Raw genomic sequence first — 16,857 nt, 5'->3', positions numbered from 1 at the left:
CAGCTAAGACCTGTTTTCTTGCTTGAATGTGTTAACGTCGCCACGACCAACTGTTTGACATCCATGGCTGCATAAAGAACATCTCTAGACTTTCCTTGCATTACGACTTTTATTTATACGCATTCACGTTGTACGTGCGTGTTTTCTGATGTAATATGTTCACCCCCCCCCCTCCCCCGCAATTAGGTCGTCGTGTGAATATTATGGAATCCGGCAGTTTCTTTGTTTGATCCAAATGGTCGTGTGAATATTATGGAATCTATTCGTCTGATTACATGTTCCGCCCATCCGCAGGTTGTTTTTATAACAATCGTAACGAATTTTTCCATTATATTCTATTCAATGATGTATTTATTTGTTTTCTGCTTCTCCCATTAAGTCTAAACATGCATCTCTCCACATCTCGATGATCAGTCCCCAGCTTTTCAATGGTTTTTGCAGTTAAAATTCATGTTTCGCTTCAAGAATTCATAACTTTATCTTCAAGTGATTTTCATATACATCGCATACTTGATTTTGTTAACCCAGTTTAGTTAATCAAAAACACAGCAGTTTTTTCCAACCCTTGTGTTTTCTGATGCCCACCCGGTCGTTTGTTATATGTAACTTACATAAATACACAACTTCAAAAACTGGTTGTAAGACATTTTTTAAAAGATCTTTCCATTTTCTTTTGAATGTGTTCATTAGACATTATTTCAGTCACGTTTTGGTAATTAGTTTACGTGTCTACTTTTATACTTGCGACTAAGTTTTTCCATTCTTCGCTGAATTTCGTTTGCCCCAGAGACAAACTACACAAGGCCATCAGCAAAACTAAGGTGTTTCAGATACTTGCCGATAGCATATTTTTGTTTCCCCAGTTTAAGGATCTCAAAATTTCTTGTAGGGATATTGAGAAGAGTTTTTATGTTATGGAAACTCTTTGCCTGATTTGTTTGCAGTTTAAAATTTTTCATTACTTAGAATGATCCATTGTACTATATTCACCTCTACAACTCGCTCGTTCCTTTCCATGATCAAAGTCTGTTTCTTCCTTTCGAATGGTGCTTCATAATTTTAGTCAATATCTTGCACGTTGAAAACAGAGTCACAGACGTGTAGTTTTTAAGGTCTTGTCTTCTCCTTTCTTGTGAAGAAAAATAATTACAGCGTTATTCTAGTTTCTGAGAATCGAATTATTTCGCAAACATTCTCCAATTCTAATTTCTTTCATATAGTTTTGCTCCATCTCTAACCATTTCGTTGCATAATCTCTCAGTGGCTTTCTTTGTTCGTATCTCGAATGACGTTATGTACCTCCAGCATCACATTATTTTCATTATTATCTACCCATGTTTCTCATTCGTCTCTTAAACTGCAATAACATTTTACGACATCTTGAAATACTTACAAATTATCTTCCTGTTTCAGTTAAAATGGCATCTACCATATTAATTGGTGTACACTCATGTTCTGAAAAAATACAAAAAAAATGTTGAACGACTAGAGACAGGACGTTTGTATTCACATGCCATGTGCAGAAATTGTTACCTTTTGAAACCTGTCGGCCCTCGGGTTCAAGGTCGACATCGATATCGCAGCGCAACACCACCTATCGGTAAAATGTGCCTGCGGCTCTCGTTGTCGATATAAACCGAAGGTGATGGACCATTGTGACTTGAGCAGATGTGCAGGATACCTCACAGACGTATGCGCGAACTATACGGTCAAATCAGTGAGCTTGGAAGAGGACGCATTATTGGCACGAGATTCTGTGATGCATACATCCGGAAAATTGCTGCTCTTGTGGGACGAAGCGTCTCGGCAGTGCAACAGGTGTGTGCAGAATGGTTCATGGAAGGTCATAGAACACGACAAGATGGGTCAGGGGGTCAGGTCACACCACCCAGACTCCTCCTTTCCCCCCCCCCCACCCCCCCACCCCCTCCCCGGCCCCTCCCGAGAAGATCGATGCCTTTCAGGACAAATCTGCGACCTCGTCAGCTCTGGTGGAACACACTCTTACACTATCAGGGCTGACTCTTCTTAGCCATTTATTATAACGTGGGTTAGGTGCACGTCGTCCATTTCTTCGCCTACTTTTGACGAATGTGCAGAAACCTGCTAGACGGCAGTGGTATGTGGAACGACGTCACTGGGGACAAGAATGACAGCCCACATTTTGGTGCGCTGCAGACAGGGGTAGCGGCATCATAGTGACTGCATTTGCACAAGACATACAGCTCCAATTCAGCGCCATATGGTGTGGGTTGTATTGGGTATAATCACAAATCGCAGTTGGTGAATGTCCAGGGAACTGTGACCAGTGTGACCTACGTGGATGACATCCTGCGATCCGTAACCATTCCCTTTCTGCACAGCACCCTAGACGCCATTATTCAGCAACGCAATGCACATCACATGCTGCTGTACGAACACGTGCCTTCTAGGTATATGGCCGGCCAGAACACCAGACTTGTCGCCAATCGAAAATGTGTAGGATAGTCCGCAGCTCGTGGTCTTGCGGTTGCGTTCTCGCTTCCCGCGTACGGGGTCGCGGGTTCGATTCCCGGCGGGGGCAGGGATTTTTCCTGCCTCGAGATGACTGTTGTCTTCATCATCATCATTCATCCCCATTACGGTCGGAGGAAAGCAATGGCAAACCACCTCCGCTAGGAGCTTGCCTAGTACAGCGGTGCGGGTCTCCCGCATCGTCTCCTACGCTCCTCGGAGTATGGGACTTCATCATCATCATCAACATCATGGATGGTAAAACTATGGGTGTATCACTGTTACCCAATGTCAATCACCACATATGGAATTTGGAATCAGGTGAAAGTGGCATGGAACAAGTTATCACCCATGGCGCACCTTGTACCTACTAAACATCAGGACACATGCTGACCCAAGGAAATGCTAACCATTTCTGCAGAACATACTAATATACGTGTCGTGTGAATATGAACGTCCTGTTTCTAGTCGTTCAGGGTGTTCCGTTTTTCCTGAACATGAGTGTAAATTAGTGTGTAGCCATCATAAGTTTCGGTCTTGTTTCCTATGCACTTTTATTGTTTAAATAATTTCCAGTATATCATCTCACATCCTCACGAAGATATTTACGAATCGTTTCACTTCATTCAGTAGATCCGCTAGTGTTCGTGCTATCTGTTACTTGCAGCTGTTCTCTCCTTTCTAAAAGATACCACGTTCCGTGCGAGATTTCCTTCGCTTTTGCCTTTCTTGGTAGAGGAGGTTTAAACACTGAATCTTTCACATAACCCCACAGAAAGAAATCGCATGGGGTTAAGTCGGGAGAGCGTGGAGGCCATGACATGAATTGCTGATCATGATCTCCACCACGACCGATCCATCGGTTTTCCAATCTCCTGTTTAAGAAATGCCGAACATCATAATGGAAGTGCGGTGGAGCACCATCCTGTTGAAAGATGAAGACGGCGCTGTCGGTCTCCAGTTCCCTGGACATTCACCAACTGCGATATTTCCTGTCTCCAGTTCTGGCATGAGCCAATTTTCCGCGGGCTACGCGTGAAACTTGCCCGCACGCGTTCAACCGTTTCTTCGCTCACTGCAGGCCGACCCGTTGATTTCGCCTTACAGAGACATCCAGAAGCTTTAAACTGCGCATACCATCGCCGAATGGAGTTAGCAGTTGGTGGATCTTTGTTGAACTTCGTCCTGAAGTGTCGTTGCACTGTTATGACTGACTGATGTGAGTGCATTTCGAGCACGACATACGCTTTCTCGGCTCCTGTCGCCATTTTGTCTCACTGCGCTCTCGAGCACTCTGACGGCAGAAACTTGAAGTGCGGCTTCAGCCAAACAAAACTTTATGAGTTTTTCTACGTATCTGTAGTGTGTCGTGACCATATGTTAATGAATGGAGCTACAGTGAATTTATGAAATCGCTTCAATCATTTGTAATAGCCCTGTATATTATATATACATTGAAGAGCCAAAGAAACTGATACACCTGCCTACTAAGTGAAGGGTCCCCGCGAGCACGCGGAAGTTCCGCAACACCACGTGGCTTGGACTCGATTAATGTCTGCAGTAGTGCTGGAGGGAATTGACACCATGAGTCGTGGATGGCTGTCCATAAATCAGAAAGACTGCGAGAGGGTGGAGATCTCTTCTGAACAACACGTTGTGTGGCATCCCAGATATGCTCACTTATGTTCATGCCTGGGGAGTTTGTTGGCCAGCGGAAATGTTTAAACTCAGAACTGTGTCACTGGAGACACTCTGTAGCAATTATGGACTTTGGGGTGTCGCATTGCCCTGGTGGAATTGCTCAAGTACCTCGGAATGCACAGTTGTTATGAATGGATGCAGGTGATCAGACAGGATGCTTACGTACATGTCACATGTCAGAGTCGTATCTAGACGTATCGGGGGTCCCATACCGCTCCAACTGCACACACCCCACATCATTACAGAGCCTCCACCAGCTTGAACAGTCGCTTGCTGACATGCAGGACACAGGGTTTCATGAGGTTGTCTCCATACCCGTAGACGTCCATCTGCCCGATACAATTTCAAACGAGACTCGTCCGACCAGGCAACATGTTTCCAGCCATCAACAGTCCAATGCCGGTGTTGACGGGACAATGAGAGGCCAAAGCTTTGTGTCGTGCAATCAAGGGTACACGAGTGGTCTTTAGGCTCCGAAAGCCCATATCAATGATGTTTGGTTGAATGGTTCGCACGCTGACAATTGTTGATGGCCCAGCATTGAAATCTGCTGCAATTTGCGGAAGGGTTGCACGTTGATCCATTCTCTTCAGTCATCGTTGGTTCCGTTCTTGCAGGATGTTTTTCCAGCCGCAGCGATAACGGAGATTTGATGTTCTACCGGATTCCTTAATATTTACGGTACACTAGCTAAATGGTTGTGCGGGAAAATCCCCACTTCATCTCCACCTCGAAGATGTTGTATCCTATCGCTCGTGCACCGACTATAAAACTACGTGGAAATTCACTTAAGTTTTGGTAACCAGCCATTGTAGCAGCAGTAACGTACCTAACAACTGCGTCAGACACTTTTTATCTTATAGAGGCTTTGCCGATCCCAGCGCCGTATTCTGCCTGTTTGTATATCTGTGTATTTGAATACGCATACCAATACCAGTTTCTTTGGCACTTTAGTGTATATGCTGCCGGTTTCGGTTCATTTAACCATGTTCACGTTATACAGACATAAGAGTGTGAATTTATCGGTGCTGCACTGCGTCTGTTTGTACTGATGGTTCATAAGTGACGCTTCGGCATTAATTGGCTTACACGTTCTGTCCATTCGACTAAACTTCCCTAAAAGTTATCTTTGCTAATAAGAGGAAGGGGGTACGTCATCTCGTAGTACACAGGAAGCTCTCAACACCCGGTGACTTAGGTACTGTAATTTTCCAGACAGTGGCCAACAGCCGACTGTACATCAACTCCATCATCGTGGGTGCGGTGTCGGCGCTGGGCTACAGCTGTGCAGGCCAGTTCGTCAACTGGCTGGGCTACCGGACTCTGATGAGTGAGTACCAACGACGGCCAGCTGTTTTTTAAACCTAACCACAGTTACTCAGCTGTGAGATTAGAATGAGCTGAGGTGGTGTGTGTCTCTTGCAGTGATTTGCTTCTTCTCGAGTGGAGCGTTCGGCATCGGCGTCCAGTGGTCGACCAACACCGACCTGACGCTGGCCATGCTGTCACTGTACCTGGCGCTCGTCGGCATCTGCTCCACCTGCATGATGGGCGTCGTCGTCACCATATTCCCCACATCTCTAAGGTACGTTGGTGATAATACGCGGCAGAGAAACAAGAACGGCGGAGTATTTCGTTAAAACAGTTTTGCTATGAGGACCAGTCAAATGAAAACCGAACGCCTGTCACAACGGGACATGGTTCCATTGAGAAGTAATCACTGCACAAAATGGTTAAAATGGCTCTGAGCACTATGGGACTTAACTTCTGAGGTCATCAGTCCCATAGAACTTAGGACTACTTAAACCTAACTAACCTAAGGACTTCACACACATCCATGCCCGAGGCAGGATTCGAACCCGCGACCGTAGCGGTCTCGCGGTTCCAGACTGTAGCGCCTAGAAATGCTCGGGCACCCCGGCCGGTAATCACTGCACACCTTAAGACATACACCCACTCAGAGACGAGACGATCAGTTCCTCTTTCGTAAAACGCGGGCGGCAGCTGATGGATCCACATATTGGACCCACTCTTGCACTTCCTCGTCCGACTGAAAGCGACATTCATACGTGTCTTTCTTCAGGCCGCCAAATCACACGGCGAGAGATCCGTGCTGTACGAAGAAAATTGCAGTGTCTCCCAACGAAATTTCAGAAGCATAATAGCGCTCGATTGCCAGCGTGAGGGCGGGTGTTACCATCAAACAGGATGATTCCGTCCGACGGAATTCCCGGACGAAGAAGTGGACGAGCGGGTGCAGTTGTAGATCCATCATCGACCGGCCGAGTCCTGCAAAAAAAGAATTGATCGTCTCGTCTTCCAGTGGGATAAATGTGTCGACACAATGGTGGTCCCGTTGTGGCGGGTGTTCGATTTCATTTGACTGCTCAATATATTTCGCAGGAAGTTGCAGCACACTGAATGTGTATTAGGAGAGGTCTCAAAAAGGAGATTACACATTATTACGACAGGTGAGGTAACTTTTATTGAATGCTGCACTACGCTTCAGTCACACACATACGTAACGCTGTTTTTCAGTACAGTCATCAAGTCTCTGCAAGCAGTGGTCGGAAAGTTTTACCAATCGTCGAATTCCTCGACGATAAAAATCCACTATATGGACACGGATCCGATCGAAAACAGCTGTATGAACGTTCTCAAAGTTGTAAAATCTCTTTTCTCTCACAAGGTTTTTCAGCTTGCCGAAAAGACGAACTGCCCGGTGCAGGATCTTGACTTCCGGATAAGCACCACAGACGTCTGTGCGAAAAAGGGCAAATTATTGGACCATTTCTGTACGTTTGGCCGTGACATTGAGTTGTATCCGTATATCGTCAGAAATTAACCTTCAGTCCTTCAGGAATTGAGACGTGTGGCACAATAATTGTGCTTTCCTGCGTCGTACTTCAAATCTGGTGTTTATTTCTGTTTGCCTCGCCATTTCAGTTGTAGCTGTGATGAACCTGTTAATCACATCACAGCAGGACTGTGTCTGCCGGGAACCTGTGACAGATACTCTCTTCTGTCGATGAGTCAATCTTGTTGTGCAATTTGTCGTATGCCGAAAACCCCCCATAGACTATTAAAAAAACTACTGTAAAAACGCTAATGCTCGAAGTACTTAATTCTCTTTCATAATTTCTGCTTGGTTTCTTTCACGCTCCGATCGATATACAGGCTGAATAACAGATATCTGAATAAAATTAGTCTGGGAAATAGGCCGCATCATTCTAAAACATTAAAACAACTGAAATACTGACATCTGAGCACTGACTGCCATGTAAGCACTAACAGCTCATAACCTCCATAAGACTGCTATCAACTGATGCTAACGAATGAAACATTCAGTCGATTTTATCCGTTATCGGAAAACAGTACGCGCTGGAACTCGGTCGTTTTTGTGTTACAGGACCACGGCTGTCAGCCTGACCATGATGTTCGGCCGAATTGCTGCTCTATCGGGCAACGTCATCTTCCCTGTGCTGCTGGACATAAGCTGTCAGCTGCCATTCTTCATTGTTAGCGGTGTTAACATAGGTAAGTATTATATTTATCTGCCAAGCGCAGCACTTGCTTAAGGTTGTACTAAGTACTTCAGGGGTGATAAATGTGCGGAAATTTGGAAGTTTGTGGTAAGGACTTATGGGACCAAACTGCTGAGGTCATCGCTCCCTAAGCTTACGCACTACTTAATCTAACTTACGATAAGGACAACACACACACCCAAGGCCGAGGGAGGATTCGAACCTCCGACGGGGGGAGCCACGCGGACCGTGACAAGGTGCCTCAGACCTCGCGGCTAGCCTGCGCGTCCAATATAAATGTGCGGAATCAATGCAAAGTAAGGGGTATGTTTCACGAATATGCTGATATAACATATGTGATTACACTCCCCTATCAAAAGTATTCGGACACCTAGTAGACAATAAGGTGGAACGTGTTCACCCTCCGCCTACATGGCAGCTTGAACAACGCTGGGGACGCTTTCAGTGAGATGAATGGAGGTTTGTGGAAAAAAGTAGCCCTTCTTCCTCAATAATCTAAACCAGAGAAGGTAGCGATGGTCGCTATGCTCTGGAGGGAGATCGTTATTGTAACTTCATTGGGTTCAAGTCGGGATTCTGGACAGGCCAAACCATTTCAGGAATGTTATGGTCCACGAACCATTACCTCGCGATGCTGCTTTACACTAATTAGCCAAAATATTATGACACCTGCTTAATAGCCTGTTTGTGCGCCTTTGGAACGAAATACATCACTGATTGTACATATCAGAGATCCGACAATTTGTTTGTTAGTTTGTCGGCGTATGTAGCATATATTTAATTCCTGTAAATGACGGGCCACTGATTTGGGTACGTGATGATGACGACCGATAGGGAGCGAGATGGTTTCCGTAGGATTTACATCAGGCGAATCTGCTGGCCGAGACGTCAATGAGAGTTCACTATAATGTTCCTCAAGCCATTGTAGCTCGGTTCTGGCTCCGAGACACTGCTGAAAGATGACATTACCGTCGGGGAAGGCATCAAGCATGAAGCAATGCTTCGTTGCCGTCAGCGTGTCTTCGATTACTACCAAAGGTAGTATCTGCAAGCGCAAGAGAATGTTTCCTATAGCATAATTAGCGCAATACTGCTCCCATAAGCCTGCGCCTGTGGCACATAGCACGTTCCGAGCCGCCGTTCATCTCGATGACGCCGTCTCTGGAGATTACACTCGACCTAGTGTAGCAAAAATGTGATTCATCCGAAGACCTGACGCGTTTCCATTAATCGGCGGTCGAATCCCAATGGTTCCGTGCCCATTACAATCGTAACTGATGATATCATTAGGTCAACATGTGAGCATATGGGAGTGGTCTGCTGCGGAGCTCCATGTCCAACAATGTACGATGAACGGTGTGCTCCCAAACACTTCTGCGTTCAGCAGCATTGCGCTCTTTCGTTGGATGTGATGATGATGTTTGGTTTGTGGGGTGCTCAACGGCGTGGTTATCAGCGCCCGTACAATTACCCAATCATTGCTCAGTCCAGTTTCGCCACTTTCCTGGATGATGATGAAATGATGAGGACAACACAAACACCCAGTCATCTCGAGGCAGGTGAAAATCCCTGACCCCGCCGGGGATCGAACCCGGGACCCCGTGCTCGGGAAGCGAGAACGCTACCGCAAGACCACGAGCGGCGGACACTTCTTTCGTTGGAGATGCCACAGATCACCATCTATCCTACGTTATAGAGCAGATAAGCCTCTCAACCCCACGTTCAGTGAAGAGTCGTGGACGTCCAACCATTTAGCGACTAGTGGTAGTTTCACTGTCCTATCTCTTTCCGTAGATGCTCAAGTGAGTCGCACGTAAACATTGGACCATCTTCGCCGTTTTCGAGATATGCGTTTACAAGGGCTGCGTAATAAAAATCTGATCTTTGTCGAAGTTGCTTAACTCAAGGGATTTCCCCATTTTCAGCCCATATCTTCACTAGGGTGACCCCCATCAGCGTCTCCTCCGCTTTCATACTTTCGTTACCGCGTCACGGGCCGACAACGGCATCAGGTGACATGGAAGCTTGCGGCGGGCAGCGGTCATAATGTTTTGGATTATCAGTGCGTGGCAGGGTGCACTGCCATGCTGACACAATCAGTGATCGTCTCCGAACTGTTCCTCTCTGGTACGTAGTACACAATGATGCAAAATGTGTTTTCTGAAGCAACGAAAAACACCACCATACTGTAACATCACTTCTTCCGTACTTCACTGTTGGCATTGTTCATGATGGTAGGTAACGCTCTCCAGGCATTCGCCAAGCACAAACCCTTCCGTGGGATAAATAAATAAATGTCGTGTGACGAGGGCCTCCCGTCGGGCAGACCCTTCGCCTGGTCCAAGTCTTTCGATTTGACGCCCCGTCGGCGACTTGCGCGTCGATGGGGATGAAATGACGATGATTAGGACAACACAATACCCAGTCCCTGAGCGGAGAAAATCACCGACTCAGCCGGGAATCGAACACGGGCCCTTAGGATTGACATTCCGTCACGCTGACCACTCAGCTACCGGGGGCGGACTTCCGTGGGACTGCCACAGGATATAGCATGGATCATCACTCCACTCGTTTCGTCATGGCTCAACGGCGTCATTTTTCACACCGCCTCAAGCGTCTCTTAGTATTGTCAACTGAAATGTGCAGCCTGTCAGGACCTGCTCGATCATTGTACCCCATTCAGTTTCACTCCCTACGAAAAGTCATTATGCTAACTTGACTGCTGGTAGCACTTTGGAACTCATCAGTGATTCCTTCGCTGACGTCATGAGAATTTTTACAACCACACTCCGGGGTGCTCGACGGTTCCTGTCCTTCAGTACATGAGGTGTGCCTGATCTTTGTTTAACTGTGGTTGTTCCTTGGCGTTTGCACACCACCAACCGTCGACGTGGACAGCTTTAGTAAGATTGATGTGTTAGTGCGGATATACACTATGACCAGCCCACGTTCGAAGACACTGAGCTCTCCTGGCTGACCTAGTCTGCTGTCACTGCTTCTCTACTGACAACACGATACGCTCCACCTCCTTTTACACCGCCTCTCGTGACACCTAGTAGTCAATTCCGCATTAAAAAGAGGTGTCCGGATACTTATTACCAGACAGTGAATACAGCTGTCGGAGGACAAAGCACTTTATCAGGAAGAGATCTGACCGTTGTTGATGAAAGATTACCGTCAGACCTCCTTGCCTAGGGACGCCAGATCAAAGTTGATGTCGTCAAGCCCTGAATGAAAATTGCGCAACGGATAACTGGGGAGGGGAGCTTGAGAGCGCTACCTAGAGAGCGTGCCCTTTCTGTATGGTACTAGGCGAGGGGCTGAAGGGCTCACACGCTGATGTGTGGGTCCCTACATTCTATATCTTTTATTTTAAATGAATTCCTTTAACTTGACTTCTTTGTGATTTTTAAGGTATGTTAAAGATTGATGACAATTGATTAAATATTTATTTTAAACATTATCACTCGACTTTACAGCGATTGCAGCAATTGTTCCAGTTTATAGATATTACAATTTTACAACTTATAGCTCGGGTATATTATATACTAATCTGCACGCACATTTCTACGGGTAAGACGGAATTGCGTTAGTCAAATGTATACCACCAAAGTCTCCCAATATTTTACATGGGACACCCACTATGTGAGGAGGATAACGTGGAGACGGGGGACCAGATACACACAGGTGGTCAGATTTCCGAAATTAAACGAGAACATTCATTTCCTTACACAATCCGAAGCTGGAAATAAAAGAATTAGTACAAATATTCAAATACCTCTCTTCCACGAGTGAACATTGAGACAGACGCACTGAGGGCACGTCTGCTCACTTACCCGTCTTCTGTAACACTCCCGGAATATGGCGGGCACCCAGAGGTCTTCCTGGGCCCCAGTGGAGGGGAATGTCGAACCACTTTGCCGTGATCAACCTCTCCACCCCAAATCTTGTGACACTGGAACGTCTTTGACTTTTACCTGCCTGTGCTGTTTCTTGATCCCCTACTCAGGAGTGAGGTTGGCACTACTATACTACAGAACTACTTGCCAACTAAGATTTGGCCACTCTTTACGGAAAGGTGTGAGGAGGATTAGGAAAGTTCATATGCAGATTCATACTCACGTACAAGAAATGCGTAATACACGACACATATAAATACGTATTATGAAGCCTGAAACATTTCTTTCCACCCGTCCACATGGGTTCAGTTGCACCCGCAGCCGGCCGCGTCGTGCAATAAAATTGGCAGTGGAGCCGCCTCTGTTTGTATTTCCCCGTGCGAGCGAGCAGCGAAACCTGCTGCTTATAGAGCGGAAACAACTGTAGCGTTTCATCGATCCAAATAAAATGTAGCATTGAGGATGGATTCCATTGGGAACCATTATCTCAACGATCGCAGTATTAGTATAACAAACAACAAGAAGAAAAGAAACCAGAAAAATGTAAACAAGAAACGTGGTAGCCTCAGCCCGTAAGAGGTTTACGATCATTTATTGCAGCAAATAGATTTACACAGTGACTGAAATCGATATGCTGTATTAAATGATTTCAGAATCTCCTGCGACCGAGGGTGCCATTTTTCTTGCTTACAAAATGTCATATCTCAAGTTTCCTGACATATGTTAGTAGAGTTACTTTCCATTTTTTTTCAATTGTGCTGTGTAGGAATGCGGGATACTAATTTTAGTACTACCGCGTATTTCGTATTTTGACAAAATAAAATGTTATACTTAAAAGTGAATGGGAAAGATGTTCTGTAATTTGAGCAACTGCGATGTCAGCTTAGCTCGGTCCATACTTATGTCTAAGTGACGCGGTGACACTGCAACCCTCGGCAGTATATCCTAAGAGCGAAACGGTAGCTAGCACATAAGTCCACGCACACATCATCTCTCATCAGTGTTAATGTGAGGGTGCTACGTCGTTTGAAGTCTCCTGCGCATTGTTGCTTCCTTGTATCAGTTGAAAAAACCATACAGTAACATAAATTTAACCTTACTAGAGCAAGACAAAGCCAACGGCCTTGCCGCAGTGGTAACACCGGTTCCCCTCAGTTAAGCGCTGTCGAGCTACGCTAGCACTTGGATGGGTGACCATCCGGTCTGCCGATTGCTGTTGGCAATCGGGGTGCATTTAGCCCTTGTGAGGCAAACTGAGGAGCTACTTGATTGAGAAGTAGCGGCTCCGGTCTCGTAAACAGACATACGGCTGGGAGAGCGGTGTGCTGACCACACGCCGCTCCATATCCGCATCTAGTGACGCCTGTGAGCTGAAGATGACACTGCGGTCGGTTGGCACCGTTGGGCCTTCCAAGGCCTGTTCGGACGGAGTTCAGTTTGAAACGTCCCCTTAGAAAAATTATACATGACTGTGCTTAAACTGGCACACAATATTTTTAGCGCAACGCAATCTGACTTTCAATAATCCCTACAAAACAACAGCCCTGACTAACATTAACCTATACCTTTCACAAATCACTTACCTCACAAAAATCTTCGTTACTCGAACTACTGCAATACAGCGAGCGCCACTACTGCCAGCTAAATAAAAGATTCAAACTACGGAAGGCACTAACTACTGATAGGCATAGTTAGCAAATGAAAGATTTCAATAGAGAACAAACAATGTATTTACCTTAATAGTCATAATATATATAGCAGTTCATGACATCCATTCTGTACTCAAAAATCCGCCATCTCGTTTCCCACATCCACTACTGCTGGCGGCTCACCTCCAACTGCGCAACGCTACACGCTGTTAACATCCAGCTGCCCAACACTACAATGGCAGACAACAATGCAAACTAGCCACAGACTGCACACAGCACAGCCAGTGATTTTCATACAGAGCGCTACGTAACGTTGCCAATAAGAAAACGTAAACAGCCTACTTACAAGTTTAGTTTTAGAGCAAGACAAAACCCTGGGCAATTAATTTCATGGACTGTGCGGCTGATCCCGGTGTAGGTTCAAGCCCTCCCTCGGGCATGGGTGTGTGTGTTTGTCCTTAGGATAATTTCGGTTAAGTAGTGTGTAAGCTTAGGGACTGATGGCCTTAGCAGTTAAGTCTCATAAGAGTTCACACACATTTTTGAACAATTAATTTCAAGCAAAAGCGTGGGGGGGGGGAAGTTTTGGACTGTGATACCAGAAAATTGTACAACAAAAATTAGTGTGTAACAGGGAATTACTATATATAAGAACGGCAATTCTCTTACTCAAGACAATTTAATCATCACAAATTAATGTATGTGCGCTATATTTACTTCTGAACTGGCCGAAGTGGAAGACTTCAGCATGGCAATGCTTTGTGCCTGATCCTTGCCACTGATAACAATAGCTATAATTATAATAATAATAATAATAATAATAATGTGTAGGCCCTACAACAGTGTAGTAGTTATTACACAATTACCAATGTGTTGTGCTGTTAATCAGTTTGTTTATCTGTTGCAAAGCGAATAGTGAAGCAATTTATGGTCCACTGCAGGAACAGTCTTATGAAAAAGAGGTGGTAATAATGATCTGTCAAAAACAATTTAGTTTCGGGACCGAAACACCTTTGATCCCTTTTGTATTTTACCTCTAAGAAAATTTCATTTTACCACTGTGGGAGTAGATCAGAAATCACTAATCTAAAGTCATAGGTGTCTCATACAGAAACTAATTTTAAATATATTTCAAGGTGTTCGTATTGTCAATTTAGTGTTAGTGGCTGAGGAAAGCCATACTAAATTCTGCAAGGAATGTTTTGATATAAAGGGTCTAGACAGCATGTGCTACTGTACTGCAAAAACTGAGCCACGATCCATAAAGATCTATGTCTGAAAAGTACTTCTGCACGTTTCAGCTAACGCTGTTTTCACCCGTTTGCTGCCTGTCACCAAGGGAAAGACATTAGCGTGAAGCACGTGGAGCCGCACACTGGTAAAGCTAAGAGTCGAGCAGTTCCGGATGTCGGTAACGACGCTACGATACCTACGGTCGACTCAGCGCGTCGCTGCTGAGATGTCAACATTCTTCACTGCAGGCACACCTTCTCGTCTTCAACTTAAACTGCCGGGTGCGATATGTCCCTCGAAAACACCGTGTGTCTGATAACACAGCTCAACGGTTCCTCATCAAATTGAGGAACGTCTCAGTATTGACATGTACATGATTAACTTATTTATGACAATAAATTCTTTTGTTTTTTTACCTAGAGGTCCCTGTATATACTTTTCTTTTACAAACCATTCCTGATGTATGTAATTCAGCAAAATGCTGGAGCTATAAAGTCGTGTGGCAGTGTCGTCTGGAAGACTCCAAGGAGTAGTTTTAGCCATTTTGGCCGGTAAGGGTTTTGACTACATCAGGGCTTAACAACTGGCCGGTTTTGAGCGCGGGTACTCGCGTCTGCTCAGGCCCGTGCTCGCGAGCAGGTGCAAGGTCGCGGAGTAGGGAGGGAGGGGAGGGAGGGGAAATGCGCGCGCACGTTTGAATAGGGCCGCAGCGTGCCTATTGAATTCGCGCCGACTGTGTAACGTTTAAAGTACTACGATCAGCTCTAACAGTCACTTCGCTGGTTAAGAATCATGTCAAGTCTCCGTTGTGTAACCCCAACCATGCTTTCGCAGTTCAACCCCCACTGGGAGGAATTGTATCTGTTTACAGAAAAAGATGGTGTTGCAAAATGTTTAGTATGTCACAAAACGCTGAATTCCTTTAGGAAATTTAATTTGCAGCGACATTATATGTCGTACCACGCGAAAGACTGCGGAACTGGAAAATGTGTGCACAGGAAGTTATTAAACTTAAAAGGAAGCTATCCGAAGAAGATCTGGACGACGAAGAAAAATCAACTGAGGCAGCTCTCAGAGTGAGCTACAAAACTGCTTTCCTTTTAGCAAAATCCATGCGCCCCTTCACTGATGGCGATTTAATAAAAGAATGTTTGGTAGTTGCAGCGGAACATTTGTGTCCATCTCAAGTTGAACAGTTTCGGATTGTGCCATTATCTAACATGACCATTATGCGTCGCATGCAGTACATGGCAGACAACGTCCAGAGCCAGCTTGCAAATATCTGTAAAGATTTTATGGCGTATTCTCTAGCTCTGGACGAAAGTGTTGATATCACTAGAACAGCGCAGCTTGCCATATTTATTAGAGGTGTTAATAGAGATCTTCAGGTGAGGGAGGAGCTCCTCCATATAGTAGCCATGAAGAACACTACAACTGGAGGTGATATTTTAAGTAGTGTTGAAGAAAGTGTTGAAACTATAGGATTGTCGTGGAATTCTTTAGTTTCAGTGTCTACAGATGGTGCACCAGCGATGACAGGGAACAAATCAGGTTTCGTTACGCTGTTGAAGGAGAAAATGCAAAAACTGACCGTGCCGAATGAAATAAGGGGCGTTCAGTGTGTGATCCACCAGGAAAACTTAAGTGCAAAGAGTATCACTCTAAAAAATGTGATGAGTGTTGTTGTTCGTGCAACCAATTATATAAGGAAGCATGGGCTACAACACAGGCAATTTAAAAGCTTTCTTGAGGATGTAGAAAGCCAGTGTGGCAGCCTGCCTTATTACAGCGAGGTCCGCATACTTAGTCGTGGCGAATTATTAAATCGATTTTTTTCCCTGATAGATGAGATAAATATGTTCATGGAAATAAATAACATGTGTGTTCCTGAATTGAAAGAGCCTTCATGGAACTGTGATCTCGCGCCCTTAGCAGATTTAACTAGCCATCTGAATGCTTTGAACATTTCACTACAAGGTAAAGATCTGCTAATTACTCATTTCATAGATCGAGTACGAGCTTTTAAAATGAAATTGACACTTTGGGTGAGTCAGCTGGAAACAGGAAATCTAGCTCATTTTCCTAAATTATCATCCATGCAAGATGTTCGCAAAGACTGTGAACGTTATTCACATAGTTTAGTTGCCTATAAGGAAGAATTTGATCAACGCTTTCAAGATCTGACAGCACTAGACAGTGATTTTTATCTGTTCTCCTCTCCATATTAAGCGAATATTGAAGAGATTCGTCCTGAGCTGCAACTAGAAATTATTGACCTGCAGTGTGACAGAGAATACAGAGACAAATTTCAGAACAAGAAAAACATTTTGGAATTCT

At 45.1% G+C, this 16,857-nt stretch overlaps 1 protein-coding gene across 1 annotated transcript in view; it reads left to right on the top strand.

Annotated features, from left to right (window-relative positions):
• Window positions 1-14,892, top strand: part of LOC126187882 (synaptic vesicle glycoprotein 2C-like) — a 163,064-nt gene extending 148,172 nt beyond the window's left edge. Inside the window, exons 9-12 of the mRNA XM_049929219.1 lie at window positions 5,410-5,524; window positions 5,620-5,779; window positions 7,604-7,731; window positions 14,589-14,892. Coding sequence (XP_049785176.1) covers window positions 5,410-5,524; window positions 5,620-5,779; window positions 7,604-7,731; window positions 14,589-14,644 — 459 coding nt within the window. The 3' untranslated portion in view covers window positions 14,645-14,892. The remainder of the gene's footprint in view (window positions 1-5,409; window positions 5,525-5,619; window positions 5,780-7,603; window positions 7,732-14,588) is intronic.
• The last annotated feature ends 1,965 nt before the right edge of the window (window positions 14,893-16,857 follow it).

The sequence above is a fragment of the Schistocerca cancellata genome, chromosome 5 (genome assembly GCF_023864275.1).
Source record: "Schistocerca cancellata isolate TAMUIC-IGC-003103 chromosome 5, iqSchCanc2.1, whole genome shotgun sequence".
NCBI classification, from domain to species: Eukaryota; Metazoa; Arthropoda; class Insecta; order Orthoptera; family Acrididae; genus Schistocerca; species Schistocerca cancellata.
The sequence above is the reverse complement of the archived record's forward strand: the minus strand, read 5'-3'. Positions and strand labels throughout refer to the sequence as shown.